The sequence below is a fragment of the Hemitrygon akajei genome, chromosome 13 (assembly GCF_048418815.1).
Source record: "Hemitrygon akajei chromosome 13, sHemAka1.3, whole genome shotgun sequence".
Classification (NCBI taxonomy): Eukaryota; Metazoa; Chordata; class Chondrichthyes; order Myliobatiformes; family Dasyatidae; genus Hemitrygon; species Hemitrygon akajei.
In genome coordinates, this window is record NC_133136.1 from 49177897 (window position 1) to 49200507 (window position 22611).

The 22611-nt window shown below is 40.1% G+C and overlaps 1 protein-coding gene across 4 annotated transcripts in view; it reads right to left on the bottom strand.

Moving 5' to 3' along the window:
- Positions 1–22611, bottom strand: part of pcm1 (pericentriolar material 1) — a 112138-nt gene that overhangs the window by 83747 nt on the left and 5780 nt on the right. For 3 of the 4 annotated variants that reach the window (XM_073064560.1, XM_073064561.1, XM_073064559.1), the window contains exons 3-7: positions 14765–15010; positions 8105–8374; positions 5600–5770; positions 4402–4518; positions 3975–4148 (exon numbers count right to left, since the gene is read on the bottom strand). In XM_073064560.1, the coding sequence (XP_072920661.1) occupies positions 3975–4148; positions 4402–4518; positions 5600–5770; positions 8105–8374; positions 14765–15010 (978 nt within the window). The remainder of the gene's footprint in view (positions 1–3974; positions 4149–4401; positions 4519–5599; positions 5771–8104; positions 8375–14764; positions 15011–22611) is intronic. The other variant, XM_073064562.1, reaches the window with a different exon arrangement.

Here is a 22611-nt window from a genome sequence, read left to right on the forward strand (position 1 = left end):
CAATGCAGGCTAAAGAAATCTGGCACGTCTCCTTCGATCCTCACCAAATTTTTATCGACGTACTAGAGAACATATCTTACTTGGTTGCATCACAGCTTTGTAGGGAAACTGCTCCGCCCATGATTGCAAAAAACTGCAGAGTTGTGGACACAGCTCAGTACATCATGGAAATCAGTCTTCCCCTGATGGACTCTGTTGATATTTCTCATTGACTTAGTAAGAAAGCCAGAATAATCAGAGTCCACCCATCCCAGATATTTTCTCCTCTATCCCTCCCCATCAGACAAAAGATAGCAAGGCCTGAAAAGTGAAATCATGCACCACCAGGCTCAAGGGCAGTTTCTACACAGCTGTTATAACATTACTTAATGGCTCCATAGTATGAAAAAAATGGATCATGAATTCGCAATTTACATTGTTATGACCTTGCACCTTATTGTCAACCTGCACTACACTTGCTCTGTAGCTGTAGCACTTTATTCGACACTTTTTTTTTAAAAACCTCGCTCTATATAGTACTACTTCAATGTACTGTTGTAATAAATAGATCTATATGAATGGCATGCAAAATTAACCAGAAAGAGGAGACTTGAGGAAATTATGGTTTTCATAGATACTGCAAGCTGTTATCTATGATCCAGGATACACTGTCCTAAAAGGGTTTGAGAAGCTGATTCAATAACAATTTACAGAGGAGGAAATGGAGACAACAGAGGATTAAGTGCTAGCACATAAACTATGAACCAAGTGGCTTCCTTCTATGTTGTCACGCTATCATTCTAAAATTCGTCAGAAAAAATGCTGTGAAACACAATGTTACAGCTGAACAGGAAAATTGCTACAGAATTTCAAACCCATAAATGTAAACAATATAATCAAAATCAATAAGATACTTTTATTTGTGTCCTTTTAGATGGAGCAAAAAACAATAATTTTTCCCCAGATACAGAAAGCCTGAGAGACTTGTAAATATGCTTCTTCCATAAACTAAGTCCCGATTATAATATTAAATTAGTATAATACCAATTTACAATATGACAAAACAAAGGACAAATTCACAAATGTCACAAATGCCAGGACAGTCCTGGCAAATTCAAATTTCACTAATTCATTATCCAGAATGAACAACTCCTATTGCTTATGACAATTCAGCACAATAAAAACTTTGGTGTTGTTTTACCTGGGTAGAATTTCCTCTGAAATTATTATTAGATTAGGAAAATTAAAACTCTGCTCTTCATCATGATTTTTTTTATGCTCAGGAATTCAATTTGAGAGGACTGGAATATAAAAGCAAGGATGTAATGCTAATGCTTTACAAGACATTGGTGAGGCCTCACTTGGAGTATTGTGAGCAGTTTTGGACCCCCATCTAAGAAAGGATGTGGTGGGATTGGAGAGGGTTCAAAGGAGATTCACAAGAATGATCCCAGGAATGAAAGTGTTATTGCATCAGAAGGGAGGCTCTCACTGAAACATATTAAATATTGAAAGACCTAGATAGAGTGGATATGGAAAGGATATTTCCTGTAGTGAGGGAGTCTAAGACCAGAGGCCACAGCCTTAGAATAGAGGGACATCCATTTAGAACAAAGATGAGGAAAAATTTCTTCAGTCAGAGGGTGTTAAATCTGGGGAACTCATTGCCACAAACATATGTGGAGGCCAAGTCATTGGATATTTTTAAGGCAGAGGTTGACAGGTTCTTGATTAGTAAGGGTGTCAAATGATACAGGAGAATGGAGTTGAAAGGGATAGTAAATCAACATTAATGGAATGGCGGAGCAGACACAATTGGCCAAATAGCTCATTTCTGTTCATGTCTTACAAAGATATTATTTAAAAAATTGATTCTCACAAAGGTGATATTGACAATCACGATGGCGCGTCAGCTGTTAAGCAAAGCAAATAAGAGCTGTACTATTGCTTTAGGTCTGATGAAATATTAACTCTGTTGTTTCTCTTTCTACAGATGTTACTTAACCTGCTAGGTGTTTTCAGAATTTTCTGCTGGAAATTTTCAGATTTCTAACAACTGCAGGTTTATCCATCTGCAAAATGTATATATCTCACCTAATTGAAAAGCAAAAATTGGCAATACAGCTCTCAGACTCTCCTTTACCATTCAAATCGGATCAAGTCATGCCTTCTACATTACCTCCACTTTTTATCACTGCCACTACAAGCCTACTTCCCAAGTGCGTGAAAATCTATCAGTTTTGAATATTCTGAACAACCAAGGATCACTTGGATAGGGAATTCCAAAGATCCATAACCTCAAAGAGGGTCACTCTCCTAAATTCAGTCTTAAAAGTCCTCTGTATTTAAATATTTAAACCCATTACCCCTACTGGCACACAGACCACTAGCAACAGCTCACCAGTTGTTGTCACTGCTGCTGTTGTTGCTGTTTTCAAAAACGGGATGCAGTTGCTAGCCCCATGCTCAAACCTTCTTTTGCAGCCAGGCTTGAAACAGTCCATAGCTAAGTTCTATAGTTAAATCCAAAGGCTATAAAGCCATATTTCTACACTCTTCAGTGAAAAATCCTTTCAACCCTTGTTACACCAACACATCAGTCACTCTTAAGAGCTTATAACATCAAACAGTACAGCATGGGAATAGACCCTTTGGCCCACAATATCCATATTGACTATGATGCCAAATTAATACTTTCTGTCTGCACATTATCTATATTCATGTGCCTACGTAAAAGCCTGTTAAAAGCCATGACTATATCTATTTTTACCATCCCCCAGCAACACATTTAATGCACCCTCAATTTGGTGTTAAAAAAAACTTACCCCTTTCACATTAAAGCTATGGCATGTAGTAATTCACATTTCTGTCCTGGGATTCTGATTGAAAAGATTCCGACTCTACCTATAGCTCTCACTATTGCACAAACTTCTATCAGATCTCCTTCAACACTCCAGAGGAAACAATCCAAATTAGTCCAGCCTCTTAGAGCTAATACCCTCTAATCCAGGCAGAATCCCTATAGACCTCTTCTGTACTTTCTCCAAAACTGCCACATCCTTCCTGTAATAGGGTGACCAAAACTGCAAATGAAATTTTTCCTTTCAATCTTCTAAAAAATGTAAAGATTCAAAACATGATCAACAGATATTCTTCCCTCATTTTCAACACACATACATATGAAGTTTTTGCACATTATTATTGTAACATAACCAACCTCTCTCAAAGTAAAATCTGAGAGCATCACAAAATGGTGTCAAACACCCAATAACATTTAAAATCTACTTGGATGCTATGCATCAAGAGATCAACATAGTTAAACTTGCTTCTAGGGACAGAATCAAACAAATGTCACCCCGTTGAAACTTTGGATTCCACATACAATCAAAATAGTAAATATAGGTTCCACCTGAATATCTGCCACAGCTATTAAGATTTCATGAAGAACATTCAGATTCTCCTGAAATAATTTAGTATAAATAGATTAGCTGGCTGAAAATGAAAACTGCAGACTGCACTTAACAACTTAACAGACAAAATTAAAACATTTAAGGGTGGGGGGAGATGTTGGGGGGATGGAAGAGCAAATTAAGCAGAACACAGCAAACTAGTATTTTATGAAATAATAATAAAAGAATTATTGCTTTGGTTGGGCTTAAGAGTTTTTAATGATAGACCTTAATAGTAAGCCCATTTTTCAGTTTGAAACAAAATTTCAAACTAAGATATACATGATTGGTTCCATTTATCACATGAAGCACACAACCTTGAATCAAGGTTGTTCCAAATTCTTCTCCCACCCCAAGAAATATTAAATCTTAAAGTTATTTAATTCAACTATTACAGTTACAAGTATTTTTAACAACTGCCAGGAATCACAAGTACCAAAGAAACAATGGGATTAATTTAAAATGAAACATCACAAAAACAATGTTGATCACAGAATAGAAAGTGAACAGATTACAAGTTTCAAGGACTATGCAATGAAATGGTACCTTAGAGGAAATTCCATGCTCCTTGCCATTACTCCCACTATGAAAGACTCGCCTGTCATTCAGACCAAGCCTGTCAGTTTCCCCTTTTGGTGTTGATGTTATTGAAGAGCCCTGTGCTGTATTTCCTAGCTTGTCCTCAATGCGGGGCCGAACTCTCAGACTACGAGATGCCTCCTTTATCAAACAGTTTAGTTAAGACATTTATGATTAAAATGCTAATGAAACCCAAAACAAACAGCTTTTAAACAAATTCTGCTCTAACTTTAATGTGCGGATAATTTTGAGGATAATTTTGAGGATAACATTCACAACAATGTCTCAAAACTTAAAACCCAGTACCTAACATTTTCTATCTGTATAAATGAAAGTTTACCTTACAAAAGCAGCTTTTGTAATCAAACTTTTATTTGTACTATAATCAACTTACCGTTGCATCTGATGCTTCAGACTGAACATCTAAGTTTAGGGAAGTGCTATCAGCGACAGAACCAGATCCGACAGCAGAGTCAGTTGTGCCAACTTCATCCTCCTCATTCTCTTGAGCCTGAAATAGTTTTAGCGAAGAAAAATATCAGGAGTCCAAACCTTATTATAATCAAATTTGTCTTTTAAAAGTACATTTAATATGTAAAATACTCCAGTTGTAATATAGCAAAGAAGATCAAAATATCTATGAATAAGAACATTAGATATTCAATTTAGAAACGATCAATTCAACACTACCTTGCAGTTTCATTGGTGGAATTAAAATCTAATATTTTAGCATCAGTATCACAACAAATAATCTCTGATATATATCTAAAACATAAATTAATGTTTAGCTTAAAATGTTCCCTTGCCTGATCTACAGATATTGGTATAATATTCCATTTTTTCTACAATCTACTAAATCAAGAAATGTTTTAATCCCTCTCTCCACTCAATGTCAGCATTAAATTTGTCACTTACCCTCTATTTCAAACAAATTATTTCACAATTATCAAAGTATCCCTTGAACCCCTATAGTCCTAATGCTCCCGTGGAAATATGACCAGCAGTAAAAACTGCCTTTGTTCCTCAAGTTTCACATACCTGACAAATTTCTATGAATTTCAAACCTGTTCAATAACAATTCAACCCAAGCTAAATCTTGCACTGTCACCATAATGATACACAAATCATGATTTCCCCTTTACTTGTATACTCTGACTCCATTTATCAGATTCAATAATTTGACACAATGGTGTAGGATTTATTTACAAACAATTTTCAGTAACTTCCTATTGGAGTGTGGCTCAGTTCAGCCATTCACTTTCTGTCTCTCAACCATTTGTAAATCACAAATTATGAATTTGAAGAATTTAGCTAGAACTCGATAGGCTATGCATTCAAATGCAAAAGCAGCAAACACAAATTACCTGCACAATTATAAACTATAAACACAGAAGATTATTTGGTCCTTGGTGAGATATCAGAGAAGTGAATTGCTTCATACTTAGTTTGGTTCAACAAGAGAAATATAGATACAAGAAACAGAAAGACTATGTATGCCCTGCTCTGGATTTTATGGTAAATGAAATCAAATTGAATACTCAAATCTGGAAGACCACAAATAAAATAATTAAGTGGTGGTTCCAAAAACATACCAGCATCTTTTGTAAAAATTTCATGTATGACTTTTCCTGTTCTTTTAAGTGATCGATCAGGTGAGTCAAACGCTCAACGTTAGCAGATCTTTCATTTTTCTCCATAAGGTCTTCCCGCATGCATCGAGCCTTGTTGATGTAATCCCGAATCTGGATAAGTCTGCTCACAACCTATTGTTAATACAAATATGGGAACCACTTTCTGTATAATTTGTTTTACTGTGGATTCAGTATAGCATGTACACATTTAGATGCATTTCCATATCAGAAATATTTTAGCTGCCTTACCCAGTGTCAGCAAGAGTGGCAAAGATCAAAAAACTCAAATTAATCAGAACTACTATGAACACAGGTACCCCAAACTGACAACACCCCAACTCTGGACTCTCTAGCTGGAGGAAACAACAATCCTTCTGCATAAAAACTATTCTGCATTAAAAAAAACTCTGCAAAGGAATGAACATCACCAATAGTCTGTCCTGGTCTAACCATGTTGATATGATGGCTAAGAAAACTCAGAAGCGCATTTACTTCTTCAGGAAGCTAAAGAAAAAGGCATGTTCCCTTGACGATCACCATTTTTTAAAAAAATCGATGTACCATAAAAAGTATCCTATCCTGAGGCATCACAACTTGGCATGGCAACTATACTGCCCATGACTGCAAGGAACTGCAGAAAGCTGAAGATATAGTTCAGCACATCATGGCAATCAGCCTCCCTTCCATGGCTCTGTCTGCACTTCACGTTGCCTTGGTAAATTGGCTGGCATAATCAAAGAGCCCACTCACCCCAGATACTATCTTCTAGCCCCAACATTGGGCAGAAGATACACAGGCCTGACAATAGAAGTGATTGAACAAAAATACTTAAGAAAATACTTCTACACATCTTCCACAACCTCAGGATCTCCTGAGCATACCAGAACAAATTAACTAGTTTCAAATTGTGATCACTGTTGTATGAAAATATTGCAGCTACATTACAAATTGCAATAATCAACAAACTGACCAGAGAACCATTTTTTAGTGATTGAGATAACAATTGAACAGGATATCTGTAGACTCCTGCATTTTGTTACTGGGTGCCTAATGACATGCTATTGACTTGTCAACTAGAACCATACAATTTAGTGCTGAACCTTTACATCAGCTAAGATGGCATGCTCAAACCACAACTTTCTATCTCAAAGACAAAACAAAATTCTCAAATGTGGAATTCCATGGTATATCATTTCTGACCCAATAAATTAACAATTTGAAGCTTGGGATAAGTGGATCCTGTTCAAAAATACAAACACAACATTAATTTTGTTCTGGAACAGTGGTTCCCGAACTTTTTTATACCCTAGAGCATTGCCATTAACCCAGGGGTCTATGGACACCAGGTTGAAAACCCCTGTACTAGAATCTTCAACGATTCCAGAACAAAATTGATGTTCTATTTATATATTCAGTGGAAGGTTCTAATTTGACACTAGAGTAGGCTGTATTGTTAAATGGTAATTTTCAAATGAGATACCAAACCAAAATCTACCTTCTCTCTCATTCCACAGCATTAATCTTAAGACAAGCATCAGTTATTCATGACGTCTCAACTAATAACTATCTGGCTTCACTTACTTGCCACTTGTGAGATCTTGCTGTGTGCAAAATGGCTGCTACAATACTGTAGCATACATCAAAAACATGTTGTTAAGCTTATTTTGCTTCAGGACACCCAAAGGTAAAAAGTGGATAAAACAAGTGCATCACTGGACCACAATTTACAAGTAGGCTGTAATTCCAGAAAAATACTTACAAAAAAGGTACAATATGTACTGTTATTGGCAAGATTTTGTGTGATATTCAGCACTTCCAAGGAAACCAGCAATATTCAATGGCTGAATATTGACTGATATAGTTGAGGAATTTAACTTTGAAAAACTGCAGAAAACAAATTTGGAGAGCTAAGGAAATTGAATGTTGTTACAGATTTCAAAAGTTTGTTTCTACATTTAATTGTGGCAAGTTGTTCCTATCCACACCTTGTAGTGCATCGGGTGGCAACCTTGCTGCTTCTTTAGCATTTGTCTGTTTTTATGAGGCCGAGTTGCCAGCTTGACATTCAACCCAGCACAGATGGAAAGTGTGCAAGAAGCCAGTGGATTTGAACCCAGGACCACTTGCCTCAAAGTCCGGTGTGAATGCCACTACACCACTGGCTGGCTAATTGTGGCAAGTAGAATCATTTTATACGCAACTTTAGAAATTCTTTCATGTGGTCACACTGTCAGGTATGTTTGAGATAGTTCATCTCAAACATACCTGACAAAAAATGCTGTTTAACTTAATTAAAAAATCATTCTTTCATATCAGTTCAATTACACCAAATTTTCACAGAAGAATATATTAGCAATGCTTTCAAATATCAGCAGGATTTGCCTTGGTATGAAAATTGCTTTTTGTACATTTTGCCACCTACAAACCATTAGGTATCATAATAAAACAAAAAATCCAGTTTCTCACCTGACTACATTCTATTTCAGATTCTCCTCTGATATCCCCAAGGAAGACTTGATCCCCTTGCAACGAATCTTTGTTTATTATAGATGCAAACAAATCTACTCCTGAAGTAACCAACTTGGTTTCTTGTCTTTGTGGATTTAAATCAGAATCCTTGCTTTTGTTGCTATTGATTTGCTGCTGAAGAAAGTTGAATGGCTTCCTATTTTCGACAGGTGGGCGTTTGTTGTTCGCAGCCATGGCTCTGCCATGAGAGTCACTCCCAATGCTCCTCTAATCAAACATCACAATGTTTAGTAGCAAGAATATCCATGTATTATTGTACTCAGATCACCACATTTAGAAAAGTAACAACCCATTGTTTTGATCAATTAATTTCCTGGATAATTTACAAGGCAAGAAGATAACAGCTTGCAAATTCTTAGTACCTCCCCAGTTAAGAAATAATGAACAGTTTTGAATCAGGCATTCTACAAGAGATGGGACAAAGTTTACAAATTGGTATCTTCCCTTTTCTAATCTGATTCTGTGTTTAAGGACAAGCACAAACACACTAAAATGGAATGCTAGCCTACAAAATTAGATAAAAGGAGTAGAAATTATTTTACAACTATTTAACCTCTTTGTTACTCTGCATGAGAGCAGCTCTGGGTAATTGGACACTAATCCATTTTGGTAAGTTAAGACTTACAGTAAATGCCAGAGCAATGGAGCACATCGCAGATCCAGAAGTACATACCCCACTGAATGTGGTTACATGGGTAAAATGAGTAGTCAAGAAAATATCTGACACACTTGCCTTCATTGGTCAGAGCATTTAGTACAAGAGTACAACTGTACAAGACTTTGGCGAGACTGTACAGATTGCACTGATCACCCAGCTATAGGAAGGATGTCATTAAGCTAGAAAGGCTACAGAAGAGATTCACAAGGATGTTTGCCTGGAAGGGATGAGTTGTTTGGAATGACTGGATAGGCTAGGACATTTTCCTGGTGGAACATAGGATACTGACACGGAGGAGATGATCTTCTAGAATCATGAGGGTGCAAATAAAGTAAAAGGTCAGTCTTTTTCTCACATAGGGTAGGGAAGTCTAAAATTAGAAGGCATATATTTAAGGGAAAGACATTTGAAGGGACCCAAGGGGCAACTTTTCCACACAGAGGATGGTGGGTATATGGAATAAGTTGCCAAAAGAAGTGATAGAGGCAAATAAAAATACAATGTTCAAAAGAATTTGGACTAGCATGTGCATAAGAAAGATTTATGTGCCAAATGCAAGCAACTAGGACTAGCTCAAGTAGGAAACTTGGTTGGCATGGATGAGTTGGGTCTGATTCTCTATATAACTCCATGACTTGCTTGGACGTCTATACAACAAATTCATACAAATTAACCTTAAGGTACAAGAGCTAAATTCTTGGAGAGTTCAAACAAACTAGTTATAAACTATACCCAATTGTAGGAGATGTGCTCTTGGACTATTTCAAAATTGCAGTCAAGCCTTTCAGAAGTAGTTAGAAGTAGTTCCTTTATACAGAGGCAGCATCTGAACTGCCTTTAATAAGTGGCAAATGATGTTTTAATTAATATCCTATATTTGTTAACAATAATGTACTAAATGTTATTAAGGAACATAGACAATAGGTGCAGAAGTAGACCATTCGGCCCTTCGAGCCTGCACCGCCATTTTGAGATCATGGCTGATCAACTACTATCAGTACCCGGTTCCTGCCTTGTCCCCATATCCCTTGATTCCCCTATCCATGATACCTATCTAGCTCCTTCTTGAAAGCATCCAGAGAATTGGCCTCCACTACCTTCCGAGGCAGTGCATTCCAGACCCCCACAACTCTCTGGGAGAAGAAGTTTTTCCTTAACTCTGTCCTAAATGACCTACCCCTTATTCTCAAACCATGCCCTCTGGTACTGGACTCTCCCAGCATCTGGAACATATTTCCTGCCTCTATCTTGTCCAATCCCTTAATAATCTTATATGTTTCAATCAGATCCCCTCTCAATCTCCTTAATTCCAGCGTGTACAAGCCCAGTCTCTCTAACCTCTCTGCGTAAGACAGTCCAGACATCCCAGGAATTAACCTCGTGAATCTACGCTGCACTTCCTCTACAGCCAGGACGTCCTTCCTTAACCCTGGAGACCAAAACTGTACACAATACTCCAGGTGTGGTCTCACCAGGGCTCTGTACAAATGCAAGAGGATTTCCTTGCTCTTGTACTCAATTCCCTTTGTAATAAAGGCCAACATTCCATTAGCCTTCTTCACTGCCTGCTGCACTTGCTCATTCACCTTCAGTGACTGATGAACAAGGACTCCGAGATCTCTTTGTATTACTCCCTTACCCAACTCTATACCGTTCAGATAATAATCTGTCTTCCTGTTCTTACTCCCAAAGTGGATAACCTCACACTTATTCACATTAAACGCCATCTGCCAAGTATCTGCCCACTCACCCAGCCTATCCAAGTCACCCTGAATTCTCCTAACATCCTCATCACATGTCACACTGCCACCCAGCTTAGTATCATCAGCAAATTTGCTGATGTTATTTTCAATGCCTTCATCCAAATCATTGACGTAAATGGTACAACAGCTGTGGTCCCAATACCGAGCCCTGTGGCACCCCACTAGTCACCACCTGCCATTCCGAGAAACACCCATTCACCGCTACCCTTTGCTTTCTATCTGCCAACCAGTTTTCTATCCATGTCAATGTCTTCCCCCCGATGCCCTGAGCTTTGATTTTACCCACCAATCTCCTATGTGGGACCTTATCAAATGCCTTCTGAAAATCGAGGTACACTACCTCCACTGGATCTCCCCCATCTAACTTCCTGGTTACATCCTCGAAAAACTCCAACAGAGTAGTCAAGCATGATTTACCCTTGGTAAATCCATGCTGGCTCGGCCCAATCCTATCACTGCTATCTAGATATGCCACTATTTCATCTTTAATAATGGACTCTAGCATCTTCCCCACCACCGATGTCAGGCTGACAGGTCGATAGTTCTCTGTTTTCTCCCTCCCTCCTTTCTTAAAAAGTGGGATAACATTAGCCATTCTCCAATCCTCAGGAACTGATCCTGAATCTAAGGAACATTGGAAAATGATTACCAATGCATCCGCAATTTCCAGGGCCACCTCCTTTAGTACCCTAGGATGCAGACCATCTGGACCTGGGGATTTGTCAGCCTTCAGTCCCATCAGTCTTCTCATCACCGGTTCCTTCCAAATGTCAATCTGTTTCATTTCCTCTGTTACCCTATGTCCTTGGCCCATCCATACATCTGGGAGATTGCTTGTGTCTTCCTTAGTGAAAACAGATCTAAAGTACTCATTAAATTCTTCTGCCATTTCTCTGTTTCCCTTAACAATTTCACCCAATTCATTCTTCAAGGGCCCAACATTGTTCTTAACTATCTTTTTTTCTCTTCACATACCTAAAAAAGCTTTTGCTATCTTCCTTTATATTCCTGGCTAGCTTGCGTTCGTACCTCATTTTTTCTCCCCGTATTGTCTTTTTAGTTAAGTTCTGTTGTTCCTTAAAAACTTCCCAATCATCTGTCCTCCCAATCACCTTAGCTCTGTCATATTTCCTTTTTTTTAATGCTATGCAATCTCTGACTTCCTTTGTCAACCATGTGGCCCCTTTCCCCCCTTTGAATCCTTCCTTCTCTGGGGGATGAACTGATTTTGCACCTTGTGCATTATTCCCAAGAATACCTGCCATTGCTGTTCCACTGTCTTTTCTGCTAGGCTATCCGTCCAGTCAACTTTGGCCAGTTCCTCCCTCATGGCTCCATAGTTTCCCCTGTTCATCTGCAACACTGACATCTCCAAGCTGCCCTTATCCTTTTCAAATTGCAGATAAAAACTTATCATATTGTGATCACTATCTCCTAATGGCTCCTTTACTACAAGATTGCTTATCAAATCCTGTTCATTACATAACACTAAATCCAGAATAGTCTTGTCCCTGGTCGGCTCTCGTACAAGCTGTTCCAAGAATGCATCCCGTAGCCACTCTACAAACTCCCTATCCTGTGGTCCAGCACCAACCTGATTCTCCCAGTTCACCTGCATGTTGAAATCCCCCATAACTACTGCGACATTACCTTTGCCACATGCCAATGTTAACTCCCTATTCAATTTGCACCCAACATCCATGCTACTGTTTGGTGGCCTGTAGACAACACCCATTTGGGTCCTTTTGCCCTTACTGTTCCTCAGTTCTAGCCACACAGACTCTACTTCTCCTGACCCTATGTCCCCCCTTGCAAAGGACTGAATCTCATTCCTCACCAACAGGGCCACCCCACCCACTTTGCCCACATTTCTGTCCCTACGATAGCACATATACCCTTGTACATTCATTTCCCAGGTCTGATCTCCCTGCAGCCATGTCTCCGTTATCCCAACAACATCATAGTTACCCATTCGCACCTGGGCTTCAAGCTCATCCGCCTTATTTCTGACACTTCGTGCATTCAGATATAGAATTTTTAACCCATTTCTCCTCTCTCTGTTTGAATCGCTGCCTATTGTGCTTAACCCAGCTCCCCGAACTCCCATCGGGCTATACGCCCCTAGAATTTTGTTGTCCTTCCTAAATTTACTTATTCTTTCAACACATTTAACTCCATGTTCCATCAGACCATCCCTCTGTACATGTGTCCTCCTTATCACTTGTTCCGCCTCACCTTTCTCTACTACACACTTAATATTCCGGAACCGTGTAGTCCCCACCTGTCCTTTATTCTTCCTCTCGCTATCCTCTCTCACATTCTGGATCCCCGCCCCCTGCAAATTTAGTTTAAGCCCCCCCCAAGAAGCACTAGCAAACTTCCCTGCAAGAATGTTAGTACCGCTCCAGTTCAGGTGTAATCCGTCCCTTCGGAACAGATCCCACCTTCCCTGGAACAAAGCCCAATTATCTACAAACCTGAAGCCCTCCCTCCTGCACCATCCTCTCAGCCACGTATTAATCTTTATAATCCTTCTGTTCCTTGCCTCACTCGCACGTGGCACAGGTAGCAATCCTGAGATTGTTACCCTGGAGGTCCTGCTCTTCAGCTTCGCACCCAACTCCCTACACAGGACCCACTCATTCATCCTACCCACGTCATTGGTCCCTACATGGACCACAACATCTGGATTCTTGCCCTCCCTCTTGAGAATAACCTGCACCCGATCTGAGATGTCTCGGACCCCGGCACCAGGGAAGCAACATACCATCCGAGACTCCCGATCTTCCCCACAAAATCTCCTATCTGCCCCCCTGACTATAGAATCCCCTATCAATACCGCTCTCTTCTCTTCCCTCCTCCCCTTCCTAGTCAAGGGTCCAACCTCAGTGCCAGAGACAGGACCACTGCAGCTTGTTCCTAGTAGGTCATCCCCACCAACATAGGGAGAAGCTGCAAATGGTGTCTGGATACACAACTTCAGACGAATAGCCTGCTCTGGTTCTTATTAAAGTAATAACACTAGTTTTCTTAAAAAAGGTGCAAAACTCCTTCATACTTTTCAGTCATAGACATTTGTTAAGACTGACAATTTATACTCAAGATGCCTCGTTCATAGTTAAGTAAATATTTCTTGTTAAATGGAACACTTAACACCTGGACAACATTGCTCTAACCACAGCAATATAACAATCATATTTTACCTGTGTCCTGTAAATACACTTCTTTCACTGTAGCAAAAATGCAAGATGAGCAAATACAGCATTTCCATACAGCAATAAAGAAATACACAATCAAGAGACATTCTGTGATATGAATGGCAATAGACTGAAATCCTTTAATACCTATTTTTTCAGACCCAAACTTCTAAAAAAGTTTTAATTTGTTATAAGAGGTTATGGTTTTAATTTTGTTATAAGAAACAATTCAGTTGATCAAATAAAGGAATGCCTAAAATTTATTTTAGCATTGCAGATACGTCTGCACCCCGGGGTCAGCTATAGAGAGTTCCCGGCAAGTTCGGCATGAAGGTTGCTGTCTGCCCTGGGCCTTGATGAAAAGAGCAAGAACCATGCAGCTCGCAGAATGGGGAGAAAGCAGAAAGAACCTCTTGCTGGATATGGAGCAGGAGAGAGAAGTTGAGCTGTAAGTCAGCAGCAGATGGGCAGTGACTTGGCCACTACTGCTGTTCTGCCAACTGGACAGCGTAGTGGTTAAGGGTCAAAACCCTCCTTGAAGGTTGGGCACCATCTGACGACATCTGTTACTGGCCAAAGACTACGGTTACCTCATCAGGTAACTGTAGAGAGCACCTAGGTGCATGTGATTGTACCACAACTAAGACTCTCATTCCAAAGATGTGAGTTAACTGCTGCACAACACCAATTAAAAAAATTATAAACTACTCTACATAAATATATCATTCACAGTGTGACTGTTAAAGGTTATAAAAAAAATAGGCAACTTACATTTCTTAAGCATTTTTCTCAGATGGGCTGAAATTCAGCAGAGAGCACAAGAATTTAATTTAATCAGTTTCACTCATTTCTTGTGGTTCTGGAATTTTGTAAGGTTTCCCCATAAAGGCCAGTATTTACAGTGATTGCTTTCTAAATGTAAAGCACATGTATGTCTTCATTATACCTTGAATTTTCAAATTAAAAACTACTGCCTTACCTCATCCAAGTCACTGCAGTTTATACGTTGTTTCACCCTCTCAAGTTCTGCAGAGTCTGGAACAGAGAAACGATAAGCATGCTTTGTGGGAGGGTAACTCTTGGGTATTTTAGTTCTTCGACGCCCAACACCTGGGGAGGATTCAGGAGAGATGTCATTTGTAAGTCGACTCTCACTTCCTGCACTTAATCTTTTCTTGTTCTTCTCAGATGACTTGTTAGCCTTCTTGTACTGAAGACTCCAATCCTGCAAAAAGAGTGCAAAAGTTTAATGTTGGTTGATAATGATTTTAAGTCACTTACATAATCTATAATGCCTGGCAAGATGGTGCATATTAGCACTTTCCTGTTGAATACTTTTGGTAGTACTTACATTTGACTCTCAATGTGCTTAAAGACACACTTGCTGCAATTCTCCCACAAAACAATTAAGCCCCAAGATGAAGCAAACTGTGCAGGTTAAGTGTAAAGTGCTTGAAGCCTTCAGTTAAGTGCAGAGCCCAGGAACAGAGCTGAAGGTAAATGCACTGTTAGGGCACTTAAGTTCAAAAAGTGCTGATGATTGCACTGAAACTACCTGGCACAATCCTATCAGGTTTCATAAATTTGGACACATTACCTTGAAAATTTGAGTACAGTAAAACTCCAATGACCCACTACCCAACTATTCAGAAATACCACTTGTTCAACATCTGGCTGACCAAGTAATGTTCACTGCATTCCTTTTCTACTTACCTGGATCCCAGTTCTGTGCTCCCCTTTGAGCTACTTTGTTTATTGGTATATCTATCAACACTGTGTAATGTCTAAAAAGAAAATTAACAATTGCTAAGGTATTAATAGAAATAACATTTCACCATGAACAACATCTGACAAGTCTGGGACCACCAAAACCCCAAACATACCATCAGAGCACTGAAGCATCTTTGCAGTTGCAATACCCATTCTAAAAATGTCACTCAGGCATTCAGAGAAATTCACTGACTCATAGACTGATGAATACAGGAGGACCACTAAGCTATACTTGCTATAAACAAAAGTGAAGAAAAATTACCAAAATGGATGCAAGAAAGCGTCAGTCCATGAGCCAGTCATCAAGTGATCAGAGGTGGAAAAGTTCTTAAATTCCTTAGCTTATCATATCAGAGGACCTGTCCTGGGACCAGACTTTAAGTGACATTACAAGGAAGGCATACCAACGTCTCTACTTTCTTAGAAGTTTGCACAGATGTGGCATGTCATCTAAAGCTTTGAAAGACTTCTATAGATGCACAGCAGAGAATATCCTGACTGGTTGCATCACGGTTTGGTACAGAAACACCAATGCCCAAGAATGGAAAAGCCTATGAAGAGTGGTGGATACAGTCCAGTCCATCACAAGAAAAGCCATCCCCACCACTGAGCGCATCTACAAGCAGACCTGCCACAAGAAAGCACCATCCATCATCAGGGACCTCCACCACCCAGGCCATGCTCTCTTCTCACTGCAGCCATCAAGGAAATACAAAAGCCTTAGCTTCCATTCACCAAGTTCAGGAAGTTATTACCCTACAACCATCAGTCTCCTGAACCTACATGGATAAGCTAATCACCTCAACTCTGAACTGATTTCAAAACCTATGAACTCAGTCAAGGACTCTACAACTCAAGTTCTCAGTAGTTATTGTTTATTATTAGTTTTTTGTATTTGCACAGATTGTCTTTTATACATTGATAGATTGCCAGTCTTTATTACTGTTTTGATTGTATTTCTTTGTTCTACTGTAATTGCCTGCAAGAAAATGAACCCTAGGGTAGTTGTGGCTATCCCTCGAGGTCGAGGATGATGGTCTTCGTTCCATTGATCTATTACAGAGCGAAGATGCCTGTGCGTGTATTTGTTTAACGTGTACTTTATGTTGCACTCCAAGAAGCACACAATATTTCACAAATCAACCAACTGATTCCAATGACATGGAAACCACGACGATTGGAGCTGATGGATTTGTTGCAGCCTTCATCCACCTTCACAGCCGCTGAGTTCAAAGTTCGTCCACCTGTTCTACCGTTGAGGTCTTGGTTGGATTGTTCTTTGTCAGAGACCTCACCCTCGACCTTACCGCCATGGGTGACCCTACCAGGAGCATAGCTCCAGATAGCATCGCTCTCGGGATCTCAGGAGCATGCAATGCTCTCCACCACGACAAGGTGACAATCCACATAATACTACCCGGGGTAGTATGTTGTGATATATACATACTTCGATAATAAGTTTACCTGGAACTTGCTTACTTTGTATAAAACACAAGACCACTTGTATAAAACACAAGACAGTGCGAACAGGTCAATGTTCTTGAATTGCAAGGCAACTCAGAATATTGGTTTAAAGAGATTGAAGCCTTTAACCAAACATATTAAGAATCTCTGAGAAATTAAAGCATGACTGTTACATCAGTACAGAGACGAAAACAGCTTTTGCTAAAATCAGTAAAGGCAAACAAGATTCTAGATTAAGGAAAATAGTACAAGTCACATAAACTAGCAACTCTAAATACTGTTGACAAATTGTATCAGATTGCTGAAGGGGAACCAGTGAAAAAAAACAGGCAGCAGTAAACTAGAAAATCAAGCCAGATGGTGGCTTAGAATTTTATTCTGGGTCAATAGCTCTTTGGCAGTGACAATAGACAATAGGTGCAGAAGTAGACCATTCGGCCCTTCGAGCCTGCACCGCCATTTTGAGATCATGGCTGATCAACTACTATCAGTACCCGGTTCCTGCCTTGTCCCCATATCCCTTGATTCTGCTACCCATAAGATACCTATCTATCTATCTTCTTGAAAGCATCCAGAGAATTGGCCTCCACTACCTTCCGAGGCAGTGCATTCCAGACCCCCACAACTCTCTGGGAGAAGAAGTTTTTCCTTAACTCTGTCCTAAATGACCTACCCCTTATTCTCAAACCATGCCCTCTGGTACTGGACTCTCCCAGCATCTGGAACATATTTCCTGCCTCTATCTTGTCCAATCCCTTAATAATCTTATATGTTTCAATCAGATCCCCTCTCAATCTCCTTAATTCCAGCGTGTACAAGCCCAGTCTCTCTAACCTCTCTGCGTAAGACAGTCCAGACATCCCAGGAATTAACCTCGTGAATCTACGCTGCACTTCCTCTACAGCCAGGATGTCCTTCCTTAACCCTGGAGACCAAAACTGTACACAATACTCCAGGTGTGGTCTCACCAGGGCTCTGTACAAATGCAAGAGGATTTCCCTGCTCTTGTACTCAATTCCCTTTGTAATAAAGGCCAACATTCCATTAGCCTTCTTCACTGCCTGCTGCACTTGCTCATTCACCTTCAGTGACTGATGAACAAGGACTCCGAGATCTCTTTGTATTACTCCCTTACCAAACTCTATACCGTTCAGATAATAATCTGCCTTCCTGTTCTTACTCCCAAAGTGGATAACCTCACATTCTCCTCTACTTTTGAAATATGGTTCCACTAGAGTGCAACACCAGCATCTACCACTATACAGTACATTTAACAGTAACTGGGAATACACAGGAGCCATGTGTATGCATGTGAAAAAAGGAGAACTTCATAATAAAGTGTGCATTTCCCCATCCCTTCAGCCATCTACTACCTCATGCATAAAAGGGCTGGCAGTTTACAGATTGTCCAATTAGACACCTCATTACTCAGAACAGAAGCAAGTCACCTTCTCCATCAAAGATCTGCCTAAGAGGAAGATATTTAACAGGTCAGAACAAAGATTAATTTCTTAGAAATTTGCTCATATTTTATTGGCAAAAATAAATCTAATAATGATAAAATTACCAACCACAAGTAGATAGATTGAATAAAATCAATCTTCATGAATTTCTAAATGGCAAGGTGTATGATCAAAATTAAGAATTATTTTTCCAAAGATAAAAATTTTAAAAATGTAGTGCTTGATCTTCTCAAATGTGTAAATCTGTCACCTATAACTTTAGACATAAGAGATTCTGCAGATGCTGGAAATCCAGAGTACATACAAAATGCTGGTGGAACTCAGCAGGTCAGGCAGCATCTATGGAAAGGAATAGAGTACAACTTTAGCTCAGCTTTTCCTCTTCTCACAATCCAGGCCATATCTGCTTGGCATTCTTTAAAACTCTGCATTTCATTTCATTATGTTTTCACTCTTCCCAACTGCCTTCCTCATGCAGCTTTTAAGCTTATATATTCATTTCATCTCAAATTACATTAACATACCAAACTAATTAGTTCAATAAATCATCCTCATGATCCTTTCAGAAATATTTCTTTTGTCCTATCTACTCTACCCCACATCAGCCACTCTATAATTTAAAGAAAACTTAAAGGATCTTTTGTCTTGAAAAATTAACTTAATTTCACCTTCTACAGCACCACCTGATTTGCTGAGTATTTCCAGCATTTACTAATTTTATTATAGGATTTTCAACTTCAGCAGTTTTTTTGTCTAAATCTGTCATTAGAAATAGCACCAATAAAACAGGAATTTGTTGTTAATACCTAAATGGATGAAGGGGGTAGAATGGGGAAAGAAGGGAATAAGCAAATACAAAAACCAGACTGTGAGAGGCTCAGGATAGGAAAGGTCAAATGCAGTTCAATGCAGATTTTTTTTTCCACCTGTGCATTTCACTAGTTTCCCATGTCATGACTAATACTGTACCATCTAACTCAACGTTTAAAACATCCCAGAGTTTTGCCAACTGGACTATTTCTTGTATACCCAAGCCATTTATACCTGCATAAACCAAAAAAAAGCAATGATCTCTGAAGAATAGACCGCTGTATAAAGAGAACCCCGAATCTTAAATTTAGACTGATGGAATATAAAGGTACAATGATCTCATATTCATTCAAAATCTTATTTAGCTGCTGTTGGAATATTGTATATGGTCCAGGGCATCCATCACAGAAAAGATAATAAATTATTGCAAAGAATCACAGTTCAATGGCAGGAGCCAATTTAGAAAATTGTCCACATGTTAGCACTCGTTTCTGCTATGCTGCCCTTTCCTCATAGCCAATTGCCCTTTCAACATAACTATCAATTTTGGTTTTGCCACCCTTTCAGGCAGTAGTTACATAAATGTTTGTTTACTATAGTTAGTTTTGCATACTCCCTCCATTTTCTGCATTTTTAGATGAATGTTTTAAAGGAAATGAACAAACTTCCTTTTGCTCCATCGTATGCTGTCACCTCTGGCCCCAAATACTCCTTATAAAAGTAAATTATCAATTTACATCTTATTTGGATTTAGTGCACTTTATTCTTGCTCGCAATGTAGAACAACTAGCAATAAGAGGACTACTTTATGAAACATTCCTCTTTAATTTGCAACAATATTGCCAGACTTCCTTTTATTTGTAATTTTGATTCTCCCTATTGCTCTTAATCTAACCACTCTGTCCTTAGTTTACAACACAGTTCTAATTAAAGCTGAATCAGATTTAATATCACTGGTGCACGGGGTGAAATTCGTTGTTTTGCGGCAGCAACACATTGTAATACATAATAATAAAAAAATATAAAGAGGGGTGAGGGGGGGAGAGGGTATGTATAATGACATGCATAACTTTTACAATGCTGTCAAAACCAACTACGGCCCAATAAATTGATGTGTTACTCCCCTGAAAACAGCAGATGGTCAAAGAATCAGAATACCATTCTGCTGAGGTAGGCTGAGCATTTTAACACCCTGCTTAATCAGGATTCTGACGCAGACCCCACCATCATGGATGAACTGCCTGAACTTCCTCCCATCCACGATCTCAGTCTGCCACCAACTTTCCAGGAGGTTCTATCAGCTGTCCATTCCCTTAAGAACAATAAGTCCCCTGGCACTGACAATATCCCTGCCGAATTACTGAAGAACGGAGGGGTACATGTGTATGCGCACCCTCTACCAGTACATCATCAAGGCCTGGACCGATGAGAACATCCCACAGCAATGGAGGAATGCAAACATCATTGTTATTTAGAAGAACAAGGCTGACAAGGCCATCTGCGGCAATAGTAGGCATATCACTCCTTTCTGTTGCTGGAAAGGTCCTGGCTAAGGTGATGCTTCAGAGGCTCATCAGCAACATCACCGAGTCAATGTTGCCTGAATCGCAGTGCGAATTTAGGAAGAACAGGAGCACAATCAACATGATCTTCACAGCCTGGCAGCTTCAGGAAAAATACCGGGAGCAACATCAAGACCTGTTTATGGCCTTTGTCGACCTCTCCAAAGCATTCAACACTGTACAAAGAGAGCTCTTACGGGATGTCCTCCTCAGGTTTGGCTGTCCCAATAAATTTGTTAACATCCTCTGCCAGTTCCATGATGGGATGACTGCTCAGGCGACCATAGAAGGACAAGAGTCCGAGCCCTTCCTTGTATGCACAGGGGTGAGGCAGGGGTGTGTGCTAGCACCAGTGCTCTTTAACATCTTCCTCTTGTGTGTTATCAAGCTTCTCCACAACAAGATTGAGGATAGCAGTGGTGTGGCAGTGGACGTCAGATTAGGTGACAACCACTTTAACATCAGGAGGCTCCACGCAACCACCAAACTCCATAGAGAACCGGTCCTGGAGCCGCAGTATGCAGATGACTGTGCTCTTGTAGCCCATACACCGGAGGATCTTCAGACTGTCCTTGCCGCGGCAGTGAGAGCGTACAGCAGGATGGGGTGACCGTCAATACCACCAAGACAGAAGTGATTTGCCAATGGAGTACTCGTGTCCCACCCACCCTACCTGCCTTCACTGTTGGTGATGAAAAGCTGTCAGTAGTGCCATCTTTCAAATATCTGGGGAGCATTCTCTCTGAGGATAGCGGCATTGACAATGACATCCAGAGCTGCATTAAACAGGCATCAGCTGCCTTCGGGAGACTTCGACGCAGAGTCTTTCAAAACAGGAGCCTTCATCCCTCCACAAAGGTCGCCATATACCAAGCAGTCTGTGTCACCACCCTCCTTTATGGCTGTGAAGCTTGGGTAACCTACAGCCGTCACATCAAGTCCTTGGAGCGCTTCTACATAAGCTGCCTTCAGCGCATCCTGGGAATTACTGGCATGAGCAGGTGCCTCACACTGAAATACTAGTAAAGACCAACTGCAGAAGTATTGAGGCCATGATCACCCAGCGTCAGTTGCAGTGGCTGGGGCACGTGATAAGGATGCCCGCATGTTGGCTCCCCTACAGAGTGTTATACGGCCAGCTACATCATGGTCGACGCTCAACTGGAGGGCCGAAGAAACGCAAAAGGATCAAATGAAGAATGCTTTAAGGAAGTGCAAGATCAGACCTGAGGATGTTGCTGCTGACCGTAACACTTCATGCAGCCATGGTTGCCATCACTACCACCACTACTACCACATATACATGTCCCACCTGCAATAGTACTTGTGGGTCCAGGATAAGACTGTATAGTCATCAAAGTTCTCACTGTTAAAGGAGTGGACGTCATCATAGGATTCCGATGGACAACCGAAGAAGTGCGAGCGAGAGAGATAAAGAAAAGAAATAGTGATGTAGTGTTTATGGGTTCATTGTCCATTCAGAAATCTGATGAAGGATGGGAAGAAGCTGCTCCTGAAACTTTGAGTGTCTCTCTTCAGGATCCTGCATCTTCTGTTTAGATGATAATAATAATGGGAATAGGGCATGTCCTGGAAGATGGAGGGCCCTAAATGGTGAATGCCACCTTCTTGACGCATTGCCTTTTCAAGCTGATGCCCATGGGAGCTGGCTGAGTTCAGTTTTCGGCAAAGCTGTGCAGCAGCCCCTACATACAGTAATGCAATCAGTTAGAATGTTCTTCATGGTACAACTATAG